The sequence below is a fragment of the Macadamia integrifolia genome, chromosome 2, assembly GCF_013358625.1.
Source record: "Macadamia integrifolia cultivar HAES 741 chromosome 2, SCU_Mint_v3, whole genome shotgun sequence".
NCBI lineage: Eukaryota > Viridiplantae > Streptophyta > Magnoliopsida > Proteales > Proteaceae > Macadamia > Macadamia integrifolia.
In genome coordinates this window covers 10076822-10095281 of record NC_056558.1, presented here as the reverse complement: position 1 = coordinate 10095281, position 18460 = coordinate 10076822, and the positions used below count along the sequence as shown (strand labels likewise).

Genomic DNA, 18460 nt, shown 5'->3' with positions numbered 1-18460 from the left:
AGAATCTATTTCATAAGCAAGACGAGTAGAACAAGCCGGGGGAAGGGGAACATAAGCGAGGATTTAAAATCGGTGCTCTGACCAGCTAGAGGTGATACTGATCCAATATTCGTCTAGATAGACCAATCTAAACAACAATCCAATGAAACATGGGATCTGTTATTCCAAAAATTGCCCAAAACATTTTGAGAAATTCCTTAGGTACTGCTCTGAATGGGGTACTGCATGGTGGAATAAAATCTGATTGTTCAACTCTTTACAAATATGACATATCAAATCAAAACCTAAACTCTACCCAGTAATGATAAGAATTGCAAATCAAACTATGGGAATTCCTTTCGCACCGACTTCCAACAACAACAAAGAACTCAGCTTAATCCCAACTTAATGGGGTCAACTACATGGATCTGTGCAAAGAAAAAAAAAAGAAGAGTGAAAGTAAAAGGAAAATAACACAACACCAGCAAGTCAGGAAAAAAAATCTCAGCTGAATGAGATCGGCTACATGGATCTTAAACTTTCTTTCGCACTGACTTCCATCCTCAACATATTAGATAAGAGTGAGAGTAGAGATCAGAGAACCAACAGCTTTAAACTTCACACTGCACACATCACACTTCACACCACACCTTTGAAGAGTGCATGAAGAACAGACAGAAAACAGAAACAGGAATAGAACAACAAAACCCCCAAAGGAAGCTCCTCAAAAATGTCTATACAGTTATCCAGATCTTTCCATTTCTCTTCAGATCTCATCAACATTTTCTTTCAGTGCATGGAAAAAATACCTGATCTCTAATTTGTCGCAAGGTTATGTAGATCATGCAAAAAAATCCAACCCCTGGAGTCATGGTAGCCAAAGCCTAGGGAGAAATGAGCAAAAATGAGACTTGCAGCATCTTCTATTCACATACTGTCTAGGTATAAATACAGATCAGCCAATACTCGATCTGATCCCAGTACTTCAAATCATGGACATAACAGAGACGATCCCAAACTTTGGATCTGTTGTAGGAATTCAGCCAATTACTTTGGTTAAACTAAAATGAGAGAGGCCCAATGAAGACCCATAAATCAGATTCTAATTGTCATAACTTTGAAATAAATTACATGAGAATGCCTAAACCTACCACTAACCTTGACCTACTTCCAATGGAACAGCAGTTTCATCATCCATGTTATTTTACAGTTTCCTCAATTCTCTTTTCCATTATCCTTTACCTTTCTTCACCGAATGTCCTGTCTTCCGCTTGTGACGGCTGAAATCTGATACAAACCGGAATGTCTGGCCACAACCTGCCTCACCACACACGTAAGGCCTATCACCCGTGTGCACCCTGATGTGCTCCGTTCGCGCCCATGCCCACTTGAATGTCATCTTGCACCCTTTCCATGGACACTTCAGTGGGCGGTCATCCATATGCACACGCCTGTGCTGCACCAGGTACTTATGGGAGAAGAATTTCTTCTCACATCCCTTGATGGAACAGATGTTACGCTTATGCAAAGACAGCTCTTGCTTTGAGCTGAAACCCATTGTGCACCCATCCATATCACATTGGTAATCTGCTTCCTCATCTTTTGTAGCTACTACATTATTACTTGCTAGAGCTTTCTTCCTTTGAATCTTCCTCACTTGCTTCTCGCCAATGGGTTTGACCTTGATTTCTGAGGGCCTAGAAGGTCTTTTTCTGAGACGTGTGCTTGGCCCACCATCAGTTTCGTCTTTTGCATATGAATCGCATCGTCCAATATTCTTCCCACCACCATTACTAAGTTGTGACCTCACATGTTTCATTAGTCCACTTCTGAGAACCCTCTTACATTGTTCACGGGTAGAACTATCTTCAGATGAATCATCTGTAGGCTTAATGTGACTTTTTGTTGGGGGACACTTGAGTTTCTTGATTGCCCCCTTCTCTAACGTCTTCTTCCTCTTCCGTCCAGTTTTTCTAGGGACAGTGGTGATAACTCCAACTGAGGATTTCCTTCTGGGAAGATCTGGTTGCAAACCCAAGTCCCTGTCTTGTTCCCTCTTGAGCTCATCTACTTGTGTCACTTTTGCAGACATTTGTAAATCTTCTTGTTCTTCAACATCTCTTTGAGCTAGATAAGAGTGAACCTGATTAGACATCCACACTTTCCCACACCATTTGCCTGCCACAACTATTTTCTTCTGCTTTCCAGGCCTCTTCCCCAAAACTTTGGGTTTCACAAGGGAATCATCTGGAGAGCTCCGGCCAAATGCCTTGTATATAACTGAATTATAGGGCATCTGCTTGCTATATAGAGGAGAGCGGCTGAGGCTGGCACTGTAATAGAGATTAATTCCCATCTTTACAGCCCAGTCCCCATTTCCATGTATAGCTTCTTGATCATCCAGAGCAGCTTGGATTCTCAGTTGATCCTCTTTGGTGGCTTCCCTGAATGGAATATCCTTCCACTGGTAATCAATTCCAAGCTCTTCTGCCAATGATTTTGCTTCTGCTTCTGCTTTTGGATATTCTGCCAGTATTACTAGAAATCGTGAATCATCTCCTTACAAGAGGGGATATTGGCCATTAAAAATTCTTTTAGAACATAAGCATTATGGAAACAGATATTCATGTTTTTTTTTTTTCTTTGAAGTATTTACTTCCGATAAATATTAACAAACAAGGACGAAGGACCATCATAATTCTAAATTTTTGTCTACCAAAGTCTTTCAAGCACAATCATAAACGAATTCAATACCATATGATCAGTAGGGGCCATGATAACCAATTACTGCAAATACTTGCCTGACACCCCCTAAATATCCAGTCGGTGACGAGAAAATTGTTGTTACAGACAGAATTCTAATTAATCGATAGATGATGTATTCAAAATTATGTCACACAAAGAAAGTCTTAAACCATTATCATACCATATGCTTCAGGCCAAAATGAAACCAACTAAAACCCATGGAGGGGATGGAGAGAGGAAAATACATGAACACACACACACACACACACAAAAGAAGAAGAGAGGGTTTCTTACAACAGCAATCCTTTTTTCATGCGGAAGTCTCTGGTGGAGTCCAAACTCTATGGACTGAATGCAGGACCAGTTAAAAAATTGCTCCTGTTTTAATTTCTATGGTATGGGATTCTAATTCTTTGGGTTTTTTAAAGTAATATAAGGCCCAACATGGGGGTCTAAAGGGGTTTACAAAAATAAATATTTTAATTAGTACTGGGGCCCATTAAAGATTAGTTTAGGATTTAACTAATGGTAGTAGTTATAGGGATCTTGTGAGGCCCACACCCTAGCTGTTAAAGACTTAGAGTTTTGTCTTGAATAGAGAGTCCTATTAGATTTAGTTTCTGTTTTGGGGTTTTAATAAAATAAGAATCAACCCAAATAGTATTTTCTAAGCTAGCAAATTTATTTTAGGAACTAGAGATTAGGAGGATTCTATTTTTTCTAATTTTTTTCCTCTTTTAAATACATGTAATCACCCCTTCCTTACGAATGAATGGAATATAGAAATTTTATTTTAATTGTGTAGCCAAAAAGACTTCCTCTATTCTCTCTCTTCGCCCGGTCCCTCTCTTCTGCTCTTTTCTATTTCTTCAGGGGTACTATTCACTAGTAACTGTTCACAATCCCAGAACAGCCTCCTATTTCTTCTCTTCTTTATTCTCTATTTCTTTCCCCATCGCAAGCTACTGGAACATATAGCCAGCAAGCTTCTCAACCCCTGGTTTGTCAGGAAAATAGCCTAAACCTGGTCTTGTGTTGAAGCAAATCGAATCGTCGATTCCTACTCAAGGATTAGGATTAGCTGGTTGCATTGGGAAATCTTATCTACACCCTTACTGAGTCATGAGTTAATTTTCAGGCCAATCTGACTTCTCCATGTATAAATATAGTGTTTTGAAAATTCTTTGAAGAACAGGGACCATTGGGAGGGAGGGAAAAACAAAGAAGAAATAAACCCATATATGGGCAGCCATACAGTTGGAACAAACCACCAAATTCCACATGTGGCTTACATAAACTCCCCATCTATATAATGATCAGAATGACCAACTCATTTTCCCACTTGTCATTAATTGTCCATGTGAGAAAACCTCCCAACTTTGTAGCAAACATTTTTTCCAAAATACTAAAATAAAAAAGGAAAAGAAAAGAAGCTTAAAGGGGAGCAAGTAATCAGTTTGATCATAATTTATCACATAAATTTGTTTGCGCATAAACTAAATCCAAACTCACCTGGGTGTAATAGAAGCATCATATGCACTCCTCCAATCGAATTAAGTTGCTTTTCCACCTCTACAGCATGCTCAAGACAGAATATATGCATCCTAGAAGACTCATCATCACATCTATGTATCACTGACATGCTCTTGTTGTCGAAAGGTATCTCAGCATTAGAAATCTTCGTTGATTCAGAAAAATGAGCTACTGGAGAACAATTTCCATTGACAAGTGAGGAATTAAGACGTATAGGGTGAAATGCAGGACCACTTTCTGACCTCTCCATCTTCACATCACTAAGATGGACTTCAGAAGATCTGGTTACCAGCCTATCAGATTGCACCACTGGATCTCCACATTTACCGTTGAAACTTCTTGATTTCATGGACAACAGATCCTCTGGCGCTCTTACTAGGGAAGAATGAGAAGGTTGTTGCATTCTCTTCCTGAAATTGGTATTTGAAGGCCCAGGCATACTATCAGAGGCACCTACTCGGACAGAAACTTCATTCCCGATAACTTGTCTTGATGAACCATAACAAACATTCCCAGCCAATCCATCATGGTTGTTTGGCTCAAATAAAGGCAATCCAGAATCACCACACAATCTACTTTTAGATGGTAAACTTCCATGTGCAAACTTAGACTGTATTCTATTACATTGTACTGAACAGTCATCTGAGTCATTTTCATCACTGCATGCAGACATTTCAGGTTCTACCTGTTCTCCCTCAGAGTCTGATGAATTACCATAAGCAAAAGCCAATAGATCAAGAGAGGAAATGCCTTTACAGGCTTCAGTATCTTCAACCCTTCTATCTACCAACTGAACTTGGTATTGACCAGACTGGACTGGAACATCAATCAAAGCATCCTGAATACGCTTCTCAATCCGCCCTGGTAAAAAACAATTTAGTACAAAATCAATATCCGCACAAAGGATTAAGAAAAACCATAGACAGAGTCAGTACGGTAGAAACTGTGACACGACAACAGATGAAAAGTAACCAGGTTATAGCTATAATGCAGCTGCTTGAACAAATGCTTAGAGCCTCAAATTCATCCAGCAGACTTGTGCTGAAACAGATACCTTTGGTTAAACAATCCACAATGAAAAAGGAGGATGTTGTAACTGGTAAGCAGATTATAGATTTTCTACTCAACCAGAAGGTGTGTGTTGCTAAATAAGCTCTGACTTTCAGTGATACAATCGCGTCAATACCCTCCTCACTATTTGAGTTCCAAGTTCTGGTTTTGCTAATGTACTATGTTGGTGCCCCAGCCCCAATCCCCCCAACCCCCCCCCCCCCGATGTAGATCCCACCATGGGCTACACTATCGCAGGAGGAAAGCCCAGCCCAAAGTGGGCCATCGATTTCCACTTAGTTATTTCCTTAGTGAATAAGGGCCCAATGGGCCCATCGATTTCTGTTCAAAAAAGGCCCATAAGTGGCCATCGATTTATGTAATAAGTCCCATTAGTGGCTAGTAGTTAGTGACTAATTAGTTTCCACAGTCTGACTAGGTTTCTAATGTTAGTCCTAGTAGGAGTACTACTCCTAGTTAGAATATGACTGCTACTAGCATAGCTACTGCCCTTTATTTAAAGAGGAGCTCCTGTACTCAGAATTTCAGATTTGAATAAACCAGAATTACAGTCAATTGCTTCTAAACAGCTGAGATAACTGTGGGTGAGATGCCCAGGCCGAGATAGCCACCCCCACCCACAATTCTCTTGGTTACTTTCTTCCTTTTCTGTTATAAATTACTGTTATCAGTCCCTGTTTACTGTGATCATCGACCTAAGTGAATTCAGAACTGTTTAAAGCCTTGTAGACCAGAATCGATCAGCAATCATGTCACATTCTTGAAGCCAGTCGATCCTCAAACCAGCTACATCTGAGTTCTGTTTTACAAGCCCTTTTTAGGGTGTGTTCTAGACTGTCATAGGATCACTTGATCCTCTTCTGAAGGCTGTCCAAGGGTTCCAGCTGCAGTTCTTGAAGGTTCCCTCTATTTTCTCTCTCCAAGGTCTGAAATCAAGAAACTGAGTACTTTCAATTTAGCCATCAGAAGTCGACCAACTTTGGAGGTTTTGCTCCCCTCTCTAAGGCCTCCAATCGACCTTAGTTACATTCCATCAGAGCCCTACAGTTCCAGCCACAGGTACCCTTCTTTACCCCTAGTCGCAGGACTTTCTCTCTCCTAATGGCTTGAGGCTTTGGCTGGGTTTTGCTCCTGCATTGCTCTTTATTCTTTGGGGGTTTGTCTCTGGTTCTAGTTACTTTGTTTTCCCTGTAGTTACTTCTGGTTTTGTCAAGCTAATTTAAGAGTCTTATCTGATATTGGGTTTGGGGCTGTAATACATTGGGGGTAGTTACTTTTGTAATCTACTTCTACATTACCCCCCCCCCTCCCCAACACCTCTTTCAAAAAACCACATAATAGATTAATATCACACAGGCTAAAAAGCAATGCCATATTACCAAGTAAGCTCCAAGTTTCAGTAATACATTCAAGCTGTTCTCCTAATATCTTGTTGCAATTATTACAGTACATGATTAATACCTAAGAACGATCAATTGGCTACATGATTCATGCAGCTATTACTATAATAAGCAGGAAAACTCACCACCACCAACAGGGGGAAAATGAGATACTACTAAACCAGAAAAAAAAAAAAAAAAAAAAAAAAAATACTACGGAGGTTGAAGATGGCCCCTACTGATTAAAGAAGCAAGCGAAAAAATAAAGTAAGGAAATATGCACAGTTTCAAAAGTCATTAATTTTCTTAGCCATTAAAAAATTCTAGTTTACAATAAAATTTCTTGTATTTATTAAATGGAGCAAACAATAGCCCATCTGATGAGTGGCTCAATTAAGATAGTACAGGCTGATATGCCAATACACCATAAACATTATCACACCCAAAAAATATTGCCAATTTAACAGTTCACCAATAAATAAGAACATGAGAGAATTACATGAACACATGCTAATATGAAAAGTGAGTATAAAGGACAGCAGATACCTGAACAAGAATTCATCTCAGATCTATTTGCATCCGAATTAGAAACAGTACATCTCTCACTTGTTCCTCCTGGACCAACAACCCAATCATTAAGGAAGCTGCAATCTGTGGTCATAAGGTATCGAGAAGCTGTATCTTTTGGTTGAATAATAGCTACGCATGAAAAGCTCAATATCCCGCAAGTGACACAAGAAAACAGCCCCTGATCAAACAATCCATCACCTTGGGAAGTACTCCCTTCTTCAGTGTCAGCATTCTGCATCTCTGGAATGGAAGTGTACAGATCGCTTCCACATGATGATGGAAATCCGTTCTGATCATAAACAGAGGCAGGTTTTTCTTTCACTGCACAGAAACCACTCAGATCCCTGAGCCGTGCCCTTCTGTCTAGCCTAACATCGTTCGAAGGTAACATTTTTGACGCTTCCATTGCTTCCTCGGGACTGCTTAAACCATGTGACAACCGGGGCCTCAACTTCATTTGGGATGCAACTCGTAAATTTGCAGGCACGGAAATCTTTGAAGAATTATGTGGGAATAGTACACATGAAGATCCCTTTTCAAGAAGAATATTTAGGAGGCCATTATTTTCTGTCACATTCCGTACAAAAAGCTCTTTCACCATTGTTTCTCCTTCACCCCTCTTCTTATATTTTAGTCTAGAGCTGCGAGGTTCAGTAGCAACACTTGTAGGCACACTGTGGAGAGAAGACATGTGCATGTTTAGATTAAGACACCGAAACAGATTATATTACTAAATTGTAATACCAGCTACATTTGAAATTCTGGCATATGAATGGCAATATATTGATGTGTGAAATTTCTCTAATTTCCAACACAAACTTAGTATTTGAAGTACTGAATAGCCACATCCAAAGACATTATGCAGAGTCTACTTAAGGGGGGAAAAAGGTTTCTCTCGAGGTGCAAGCCATGTCCAAGTGCAGTTCTTGCGATCGCCTACAGCCCAGGCTCATTAATTCACTAAAGCAAATACCTGGCTACAACTCTTTATATGCCTCCAGTTAGGTGCGAGGCACAATACAGAAGAGCTGTATTTCACTTGAAATAACGCCCTTGTCTTGATTTTTTTCCTTTGTAGCAGAAACATTTCTAAATTGTTCAAAATGGATGGTTTTGTTTTTGAAGGGGAGGGTGTTACTGATGCAGGCAAGCAAGTTAAGACTTAAGACTGGTAACTGGAAGGCAACGTGCCCACTATCTGCCCGGTCACAAGAGGGATGGCTTTTATTCCCAGCTATGGGCCATTATTTAAGAGGAATAAGCTTTCTTAGGCCTCAAATAAGGCCTAATAAAGGTTGCTCTGAATCATTTCATATTCGATGTACTGGTATCATTCTCTCATATTTTTTAATTAAAAAACTTTTTACAGCCTCCATTATCTATACCCTCCCCAGTTTTATTTTTTTTGGTTCTATACCCTCCACATTATGGGTTTCCACATATCAGTACCTATCGCAATTAAGAGTTGTACACAAAATCTGCTAAGAAAGGAAGAAGAGAATAAGATCAGAGTCTAGACTACAGACATCCTCTTCAACAGCCAGCTCGATTTTGCAGTTTTCCTTTTTCTCCTTCTACCTCTCCAGCGATCACGCTTTTTTCCCTTTTTTTTCCCCTCCCCTTTTCCTCCTCAACACTTACTTCTCTTCTTCTTGTTCTAGCTCAGCTTTTACATGATATATATATATATATATATACACACATTCACCTTCACTCCTCTTCCTCCAAGGCATCAATTTACTCATTCTACTTCTTCCTCCTCCCTTTTCTTCTTCTTCCCCCACTTCTTTTCACCAAAGGCTGCCGCCATGGTGGGGTAGAGCCCTGGTTTGTCACAATCAAACCAACATGCTAATATACTGATGTTGGTCTTGTTTTATTGTCATTTTAATTGGAGCGTAACTTGAATATCAATGAGTGTACATTTTATACTTTTTCATTAAAAAAAAAAAAGTGTCTCAGTCTGGCTACACTAAGGCACACATCTCACCTTGCACCTCAAGCACAAAGGGTGGTTGTGCCTTGAGTGTGCCTGTTGCCTTTAGTAACACTGATTGGCCAAAACTTACTAGATTTGCAAGAGCAATGAAGTGGAAGACTCATAAAGAAACGAAACAGAAGAAATTCCATTACTAGCACTATATTGAAGAATGTTCTCAAATGGCGTTAGTAGAGACCTTGAACATAAAGTTAAAGCAAGAGCATAAAGCAACTGAAACTGAGACACCATGGGAGGGTAATTGATTGACGCTCTACGGACTGCAGCTTCTTTTGCAACCCGTAACCATTCAGGAGTTGCAATATTTGCAGCCTCTCCACAATTAAATCCTACATGACACAGTCAAATGAGAAGAAATATGAATCCGAGAGAGAAAAAAGTCTAGCATGGCAAGTGTAGGGCAAGTATTGAGTAAGCATATAAACAAAGCCCACATTTTACAATGACAAGTAAGCAAAAAGCATGAACAACTACAGGAAGGCAATTACGAATAGAAATGACAAAAACCATGAAACGGTTTTCAAATTTTTCCTCATGTGTACCCATCCTCACTTCACCATACAAAGCTTAAAAGGGTATATGGTAATAGGAATTCGATTTTTAAGTCCCCATCAAGTAATAATAAATTGGAAAGAATAAATAACTTTTTTGATAATCAACATGAAGATAAATTCAATAGACAATGAGAAAAATATCAAGGTCCCAAGCAAGGGAAGCAATATAGGAAACCTACACAGCAACAGCATCAGAAGACAATCTACAACAACAACAACAAACTAAGCCTTATCCCAACTTAATGGTGTCGTCTAAATGGATCCATTGAAAAAAAGCAATAAAATAAGAAAAAAGTCATCAGAAGACCCTCTACCAAACAGAAAACAACAAACCTCACCACTCATAAAAAATAAATCCCCTACCCACTCCACACCCCACTCAGCCTCCAATTCCCAAAATGGAAATTAACCCCTCATCCTCCCACACCCCGACAAGACTAAGGGTCGCTCCCGCTCTAGAACAACACATCATCTCCTCACCAGTAGTGTTGTTCAATCTTTGAAAATTGCCCGGCCCCTCTTCCAATGTGACAATTACAAACAATTCCAATTTACCATACACAATGAAAAGGAACCCTTCCTCAATATTTAGTAACAACCTTACTGTAAAAGACGAATTCACTCAAATGCATTAATCCAGGTTAAACCTAGGAAAGGACCAAAAGCCCCTATAAAACAAAAAGGACCTGAACTCCCCAAATGACAGTTTTTCCTTTGAGAGAGACTGAGAGAGTTCATATTGCACGTCCATCAACTATATTCTTGTCTCCACTCTGTTTTCTTTGAGAGAGAAGAGAACCACAACAGCAGCTGCTCATAGATATCAGCCTACAATCGAAGATAGGCATGGTCTCCATCAAAGTATCATGACCCATTCAATCACTGATTCTTCGAGAGGTTGAGGAATAGGTGCTCAGGGAGTTGATTCTTGCTCCTTAGAGTACCAAGCAACAGCCCTACTCCTAACTAAAGGCTCCTACTAGAGTAAGGCACCCGCCTGCCTTAGGTAGCGTTGCCCACCTTATTAACGATGAACAAAATGAAACTCTTAATCCCAACTTCTGCAAGAAAGTCTTCGCTACGCATGAAACAACATCTAAATAAATGAATTTCACATCCTTGTCTCAACTTCCTTTGCAGAAATTGCTTTTACACAGCGGCTAGCCAGCCCGGTCCGAACCAAGGAACCCCTTAGATATAATGCAAAATGGATCGTGTTATATTGTTGATCAGATATTTCTATACGAAAAATATGAAACAAAGTTTGAAGAGGAGGAAGGAGCCCTCAACTCGCAACAGATAGAGGAGGATTCATTCAATCACATAGTTTGGGCTCCTCTTATGAAAAATCAGGCCTTTTGATTTGTTCCAAGGGGACGGAAAGCTCCTCCAATCCTCCTAATTGAAGAATCAGATTCATGGTAAAAACTCAAGACCCTCTTTCTCAACAGGCATTTGTTCAGAGTTTACTGAAGAATTAAAATAAATGAAACCATCCAAACTTCACTTCCCAAAAATTCAATTAGAGCCTTTACCCATCCCCTCATTCGGTTCAAAACAAAACACTTTCCATTAAAAGACCATTTCACAGTTTGCAGAGTTCAGGGTCTTCAGGCATACAAGAAGTCAAGAATTGTTCCATCTCTCTTTAAATGAAAACCACACCAAATAAAATTCATCATCATAACTGGAAGAGGAAAATGACTAATCATATTTAAGTTCCCAACTCTCATTAGTACTGATAATATGAAGTAGCTGAAAGCCTGACACAAAAACAATTTGAGAATTCAATTCACTAACAAAACATGGGATACTCATGGGCAGTCATTATTTATTCGCAACCACATAACCAAACCTTTCAGTACATGAAACAAGAGAGAAGAAGCAATAATAGTGCTGTTTTTCTTTCTTTCTTTGTTCTTTTTTTTTTCCCTCCACCAATCAGACCCTTTCTTTAACATCATCAGGTGGGCCCGTGGGTTGGTGGGCGTGAGAGAGAAAGCGGGGGGGAGGGGAGGGGAGGTCAAAGAACAGAAATTTTACTGGTATCAAAGAGTTCTTCAAGAAGTTGAAAAATTCACTGACAAGCAGGCATGAATCAAAGAAGCGGCATGGATAAATCAATCGAACAAATACTATATGCCCAATGCATATTCCTTAGACAAAATGAAGGTGTAGCACCCAATGGTTTTTATGGGACAGTGGATTTGGGTAAATCAAAGCATTTTCATCCTTTGTAGTGTATTCAATAGCAAGCTGGGGATTTTAAATAATTTAAAACATCATTTTTAAAGGGTTTCACTGATAGTCGACTTAAGGAAGGGTTGAAATTTCCTGCCATCAGTTGAACAGAAGGGACCCCCACACATTGTAGAAGTACATGGGAGCCATGTCTACATTTCAGGAACCTCAGGGGGCCTATGTGTAATTTAATCAACTGGAAATGCCAAAAAACACTAGTTAGCAAACATTCCTCTAAGTATTCAAAACCGGAAAAGAAAGATGCAAAAGGGGTACAAGAAAATCGTAAGACCATTAATATATTACACTTCCCCCCTCCAATAATATAACCCCACCCCCCCAACTCAAATATATATATATATATATATACAAGTAACAACAATCTCAGGAACATTTTGTCTCATTCTAATGAAATGAAAGATTGGTAGATAGTTCTCTAGCCCACACAACTTAGATCTCCTTTTTGAAATTTAGAAAACAAAACCAAGTAAAGGATGCCTCACCATGACTGAACCCTGAATGATAGGCTCTAGGGAAAGTGACAACAAACTCCCCTACATTTTGCACCAATCTGATTCAAAGGAAAAACAAATGACATGATAAATACATATACATTCAATGATTCAAGCGACCACCAAAAATACTAAATTTCCCATGAAAATTGCTAACATTTTGAAGCTGAGTGATAATAACAAAAATTGAAATCACCTGCAGCATGGGATTCCTGCATTGACAAGTACTTCAGGTGACATCACTGTGGTTTTCTCACCAAGAATTGCAAAAGTCACTGCAAATATGTCAAAATGATAAAATATTAGTTCATTTCATCACAACATCAATTTTCAAAACCTTTCACTTTATTATTCTATATGATGAATCGAGTGGATTTTAACTTATAATTGAATGTAGAAAGAGAAAAATTGCCTGCTAAGTCTATTTAACCATCAACAAAATTTAAGGATTCCAAACCAGAGCCACATATTACAAAATAGCTAAGAAAAAATTTGGTCGAGGGAAACAAATAAGAGACAGCATTTACCAACAAGGTTCCCTTCTTAAATCTTAACACCAGAAATTAAATCAAAATAAGACAGAGAAACATGAAGAGCATACACAAGTTGATGCAGATGTGCTAGCCTGGCTGGACAAGCAAAACCCTATTTGGAAGCCCAGGCCAAGGAGAACCAGGCCTCCAGTTCCAGTGGGAGTAGTTAGAGTATTTTCTTAATGTGAGTATGTCAATAAACAAATATTATTTATAATGAGGGTCTTTAGCGGCTGTCCATAGCTAGTGGACTCCAGTTTAGTTCTACACTTTATTTCAGTTTCAGATTGTGATTAGGAGTTTTAGTTTCACTCATTCTCTGGGTTGGTTTAAGAGTGTGGTAGGAATCCTATTTAGAAGGTCCTAGTCCCATTCAATTCTGCTCAATGAGGTTACATGCATATTTGTTCTATTTAATGGAGTTACATGCACATATATAGTGGGCTAACTTGCACACACATATATATAGATATATAGATTTGGAATATTCTTACTTGCAAATATATATATATATAAAGATGGAATATTCCTCTAAAAGAGATTCTTGTCTCACTCTTAAATGCATATTTGTTCTATTTAATGGAGTTACATGCACATATATTTAGAGATTTGGAATATTCTTACTTGCAAATATATATATATATATAGCTTTGTAAAGATAGAATATTCCTCTAAAAGCGATTCTTGTCTCACTCTTACACTAACCCAGAGACTAGCTGAAACTAAAACTCCTAATCACAATCTGAAACTGAAACTAAGTGTAGAACTAAACAGGAGTCCAATACTTAACAACAGCCACTAAAGACCCCCGTTATAATTAATTTTTGTTTGCAAAATATCCCACTTCCCCTGCTGGCACTGAAGGCCAACTTTGGGCTTGGTTCCCCTTGACCTGGGCTTCCAAACAGGGTCTTCCTTGAAATAGAACTCCTTTCAGACAAAAGTGTCTTAAAATTCAGCAAGAACCTTCCGCTTTCAGAGCAGAGTCATTGTTGAAAATCCTATAAAACTTGCAGTAATTCGATTCTTTTCAAAGTCCTCCAGGGTATCCTTCCATTACTTTTAAGTACACAATAACAATTTATAGGAAATTGTTCAACTTCTTATATGGGGAGGTTGCAACAAGAATAACAAGCTACCATTTCATCAAGACGCAAACAAGACCACCATCGGCCAAATCTTTTATTATTTATGTAGCAAATACTTTTGAGTGAATAAGTCTTGATGATGAAATGAAATGAGCAAAGGATAATTACATCGGTACTGTTTCACAACCTAAAAACCTTCCAGCAAACCTCACTCACAAGGATATAAAGCAATGTAGAGCAAACAGAAGACAATCATTTAAGAGTCAACACCAACATTCAACATTACCACTAGTTCTAGCATAGACACCCAACCAGTGCCCTCTAGAATAATAAGCAAAGAGAGCTAGACATGTAAGGTTGCATTTGACTTGAATAGCATCCCAAAAGCATCGATTGCACATCTCCAACCACCTACTCATATTTTCTCTTAAAAATACATCAAGAATTCTTATCCATAGCATCCTTTTTAACCTCCCCAAAATCCATCCCGAGAAGCCACCACAGGAGAAACACTGATCCCAATAATGCGTATTAGAAACTGGAATCACTCCTCGAGATTGTAATGATCCAAGAGCATAAAAACATAAAAAAGCAAATTTAACTTTAGAAACAATGGCAAACACCCATGACATTCAAATGAGAGAACAGGGTAAGCTCTGTTCCTTGATAGAGTAATATACTCACCAAGAGGATTAACCTCTCCCCCATAGCCATGCACCCTGATGACCTCCTCGAATGCAACCGCAGCTTCCCTGGGAACGCCATACCACGTCTTCCCCGCCCCCATATGTAAATAGTTCAGACTGTGCAAATCGTGATCCTCCACATGCCAAGCAAACCAACTAAACATCATCGCTATGTAAACCATTGGAGAAGTCACACCCGGTATCTCCTCCTTCATGAACCTCAACAAGGAGCCTTTCGCCCTGGAAACTCCTCTCATATTCCATGCAGACTCTCCAACAGTAGCTGCTTCCCCTGCTTCACGCCACTTCTTCCCATTAATCGGCACAAAGGCCGACCCAGGCATGTCATTTGCATACTCCACCGATAAGGGTTTATCCACACTAGCTTTCCAAAAGAGGGTTTCAATTTCCAGCGCCGACAACCCCTTTTTCCCAATTTTCTTCAAGTGGGTCTTCTCAAAATGCTTCGCTTTGGTTTCAAATTGCTGGAGGGTATAGGTATCACCACTCTGCCATACCGGTCTCTGAACCGGCCTCGGCTTCCGCGGGCAGAACCCGATCTGTTGCTGCCGAGTGGTGAATGTGGGTTGAGATTTAGGGTGAGAATTAGGGTTTCGAGCAGCAAGCGAACGGTTAAGGTTAGCAATAAAAGTTTTCTTGGGCGATGGTTGGAGGGGAGGAACGATCTTGCAGATGCCGTACTTGGAGGCTTCCTTCTCGATCTTGAGAATGTAAGAGATAGGGTCCTGGAATTCCGCCAAGGTTGGGTGGTATTCCGGTGCCAGAGGTAGGGTTTTGAGCCATGAAAAGACCTCTGGAGGTGGCTCTGCCCCTGCTGCTGCAGCTGCCATTAATGGGATGAGAGACAAAAGATGGAGACTCTCATTTACAATCTCTCAAACCCATTACACAGAAGGAGAAAACGAGAAGAGAAAACCAAGTATTGTGATAGATAATAAAACTTCCCTCCTCTTCTTTGACCTGTTCGTTCTACTCTGCCCTGCTTCACTCCTGAGCAGAGGATAAACGGTCAGAAGTGAAGAGAGGGGCCAACGTGAGAGAAGAAAGAAATGTGACTGGAGTTTTTATTCTGGTTTTGGAGGTAAATCATAAATCATAAATGTAATAAAGGAATTTCTTATTTAAATTTCTGATTTTTGTTTATATCTGTTAAAAAAATTATTCTAGGATTTGAACTCTGGGGACTCTGATTGGGTGGGTTTATAAATTATTATTATTTTTTTGGTGTAGGGTTCATAAATTAATATGAGAGATGAGTGGGTATGCTTTGAGTTCATTATGAAAGATGCTAATATGCAATTATCACCATATCTCCAAAGTACATGTCAAGAGAATCTTTCTAAGGTTCCTCCACAGCCCCCGAAAAAGAAATACACATTATTTATTTAGAGGAAAAGATTCCCACACCGACTGTGTGGGCATTCTTTCTTACACTCATGATTCTAATCATGTGGGTACCTCTTATTCATGTGGACCCCCATTTGGAGAAAACTATTTCCAAAGTCGTGATTGGTGTAAGGTAGGAGATTTTAACCAATGATGTCAGCGTGGAAAAATTTTTACTGTTGGATCATTGATAGGTGGCATGGCCCTCTGTACGGATGCAATGACTAATTAAAATGTGCATAAGGATATTAATATAGATGAATTTTTTATTTCATGAGGATAGTGCAACACGCTCCTATGTCTCCGCACAAAAACCAGGCAACGTTTGTTGTTAGGAATTTGTTTTGTTCATTTAGTAATCAAAAATTAACAATTAGAGATAATTCTCTTAACAAGCGACACGAAGGATGAACAAGGGACGATTGAACGGCTTCATAAATTAGGAGAAAGAGTTAATATTTCATGAGAGAGAGAGAGGATGCTAGCATTTCCTATGCCATGGATTTAGATGTACTTTCCCATTAACATATAGGGGTTGCACCGAGATGAGAATTTTTTTTATTTCACAGGGGAGTTATGTAGTGGTTTTGCACGCTCATATGTCTTGACAAGAAAGCTACATGATGAGGCAACGTTCTTTGTTAGGAATTTGTTTTGTTCATTTAGTAACCGAAAATTAACAATTGGAGAGGGTTTTCTTAACAAGTGACACGGGGATGAATCAACAAGGGATGATTTAACAGTTTCATAAATTACGAGAAAGAGTTATTAATTCACGTGAGCAAGAGATAGAGATGTTGCTAGCATTCCCTATGCCATGGAGTCATATATATTTCCCCATTAACATGTAGGGGTTGCACCAAGATAAGATTAACATGGATGACATTTTTTATTTCACGAGGGTGGTGCAATGGTTTTGTACGCTCTTGTCTTGGCACGAAAGCCACATGACGAGGTAACATTCTTTTTAGGAATTTGTTTTGTTCATTTAGTAATCGAAAATTAACAAATGGAAAAGGGTTCTTTTAACAAATGACACGGGGATGAATCAACGAGGGACAGTTTCATAAATTAAGAGAAAGAGTTAATGTTTCACATGAGAGAGAGAGAGAGAGAGAGAGAGAGAGGATGCTAGCATTCCCTATGCCGTGGACTCAGATATACTTTCCCATTACATATAGGAGTTGCACTAGGATGAGACTAACACAGATGAAATCTTTTATTTTCACAAGGGTGGTGCAATGGTTTTGCACGCTCCTATGTCTTGACACGAAAGCCACATGACAAGGCAACGTTCTTTGTTAGGAATTTGTTTTGTTCATTTAGTAACCGAAAATTAACAATTGGAGAGGTTATCTTAACAAGCAACACAAGGATGAATCATCGAGGATGATTAAACGGTTTCACAAATTAGGAGAAAGAATTATTATCTCACATGTGTGTGTGTGAGAGAGAGAGACTGAGAGAGAGAATATGCTAGCGTTCCCTATCCTGTGGACTTACTTTCCCATTAACATATAGGGGTTGCACCAGGGTTTCAAGAATTGGGATCAGATCAGCTAACCTGGCCAATCAGGATTGATACAGGCCAAGGTTGATCCTGATTCCAACCGACTCGGCTCATCTGCTATTATGGAAACTATGGTTAGGGCATTAAAAAAACGATATCAGGGGCCAATCCAAACCGATTTCAATTCGAATTAGATCATAATCAACCAAGACAAATCCAGATCCTAATTCGGGGTTCTAAACCTGGGTTTCATTACTTTTTTCGAGTTGATTAACCAAGGTTGGTTAACCACTGAGACGGTAACCACATCGACTACGTCATTGTCCTTTGCATTAACCTTTAGAGGGTGTATTTTTTGTATTGTAGGGGTATAAATAATAATGTATATCTAATTAAAATTTTCAATTCAATGAAATTATATAAGGAGAGAAGAAAACTTCTCGCTTGCATGTGTCTATACCCAGACATAGGTTGATGTGAATAGATGGCACTATCCCTACCTAGATGCCTCCCCGCGGCCTATCATTAGCCTATGCACTAGCACGATGTCGACACAAGTGGACAAATTACTCTTGCCCATTTTATAATTATTATTTGATATGAAGAACATTGTCCAGTCATATGACCCCTGCACGAATACAAGCCCAATGGAA

The 18460-nt window shown here is 39.3% G+C and overlaps 1 protein-coding gene across 1 annotated transcript; it reads right to left on the bottom strand.

Moving 5' to 3' along the window:
• Nucleotides 1-874: 874 nt before the first annotated feature.
• Nucleotides 875-15967, bottom strand: LOC122060585 (lysine-specific demethylase JMJ705). Its single transcript, XM_042623723.1, has 7 exons — nucleotides 14889-15967; nucleotides 12780-12858; nucleotides 12575-12642; nucleotides 9455-9605; nucleotides 7254-7951; nucleotides 4237-5118; nucleotides 875-2505 (listed from the first exon to the last, which is right to left on the bottom strand). The coding sequence occupies exons 1-7, from the start codon at nucleotides 15739-15741 to the stop codon at nucleotides 1211-1213; spliced, it is 4026 nt and encodes a 1341-aa protein (XP_042479657.1). The 5' UTR covers nucleotides 15742-15967; the 3' UTR covers nucleotides 875-1210.
• Between the last annotated feature and the right edge of the window lie 2493 nt (nucleotides 15968-18460).

Excerpts from the sequence above, each read along its gene's own strand:
- LOC122060585 (XM_042623723.1), bottom strand. The coding sequence starts at position 15,741 with ATGGCAGCTGCAGCAGCAGGGGCAGAGCCACCTCCAGAGGTCTTTTCA. Across the intron at positions 12,859-14,888 it reads GGGAGAGGTTAATCCTCTTG|TGACTTTTGCAATTCTTGGT; the intron begins GTGAGTATATTA and ends ACATATTTGCAG. Across the intron at positions 5,119-7,253 it reads TGAGATGAATTCTTGTTCAG|GGCGGATTGAGAAGCGTATT; the intron begins GTATCTGCTGTC and ends GTTTTTTACCAG.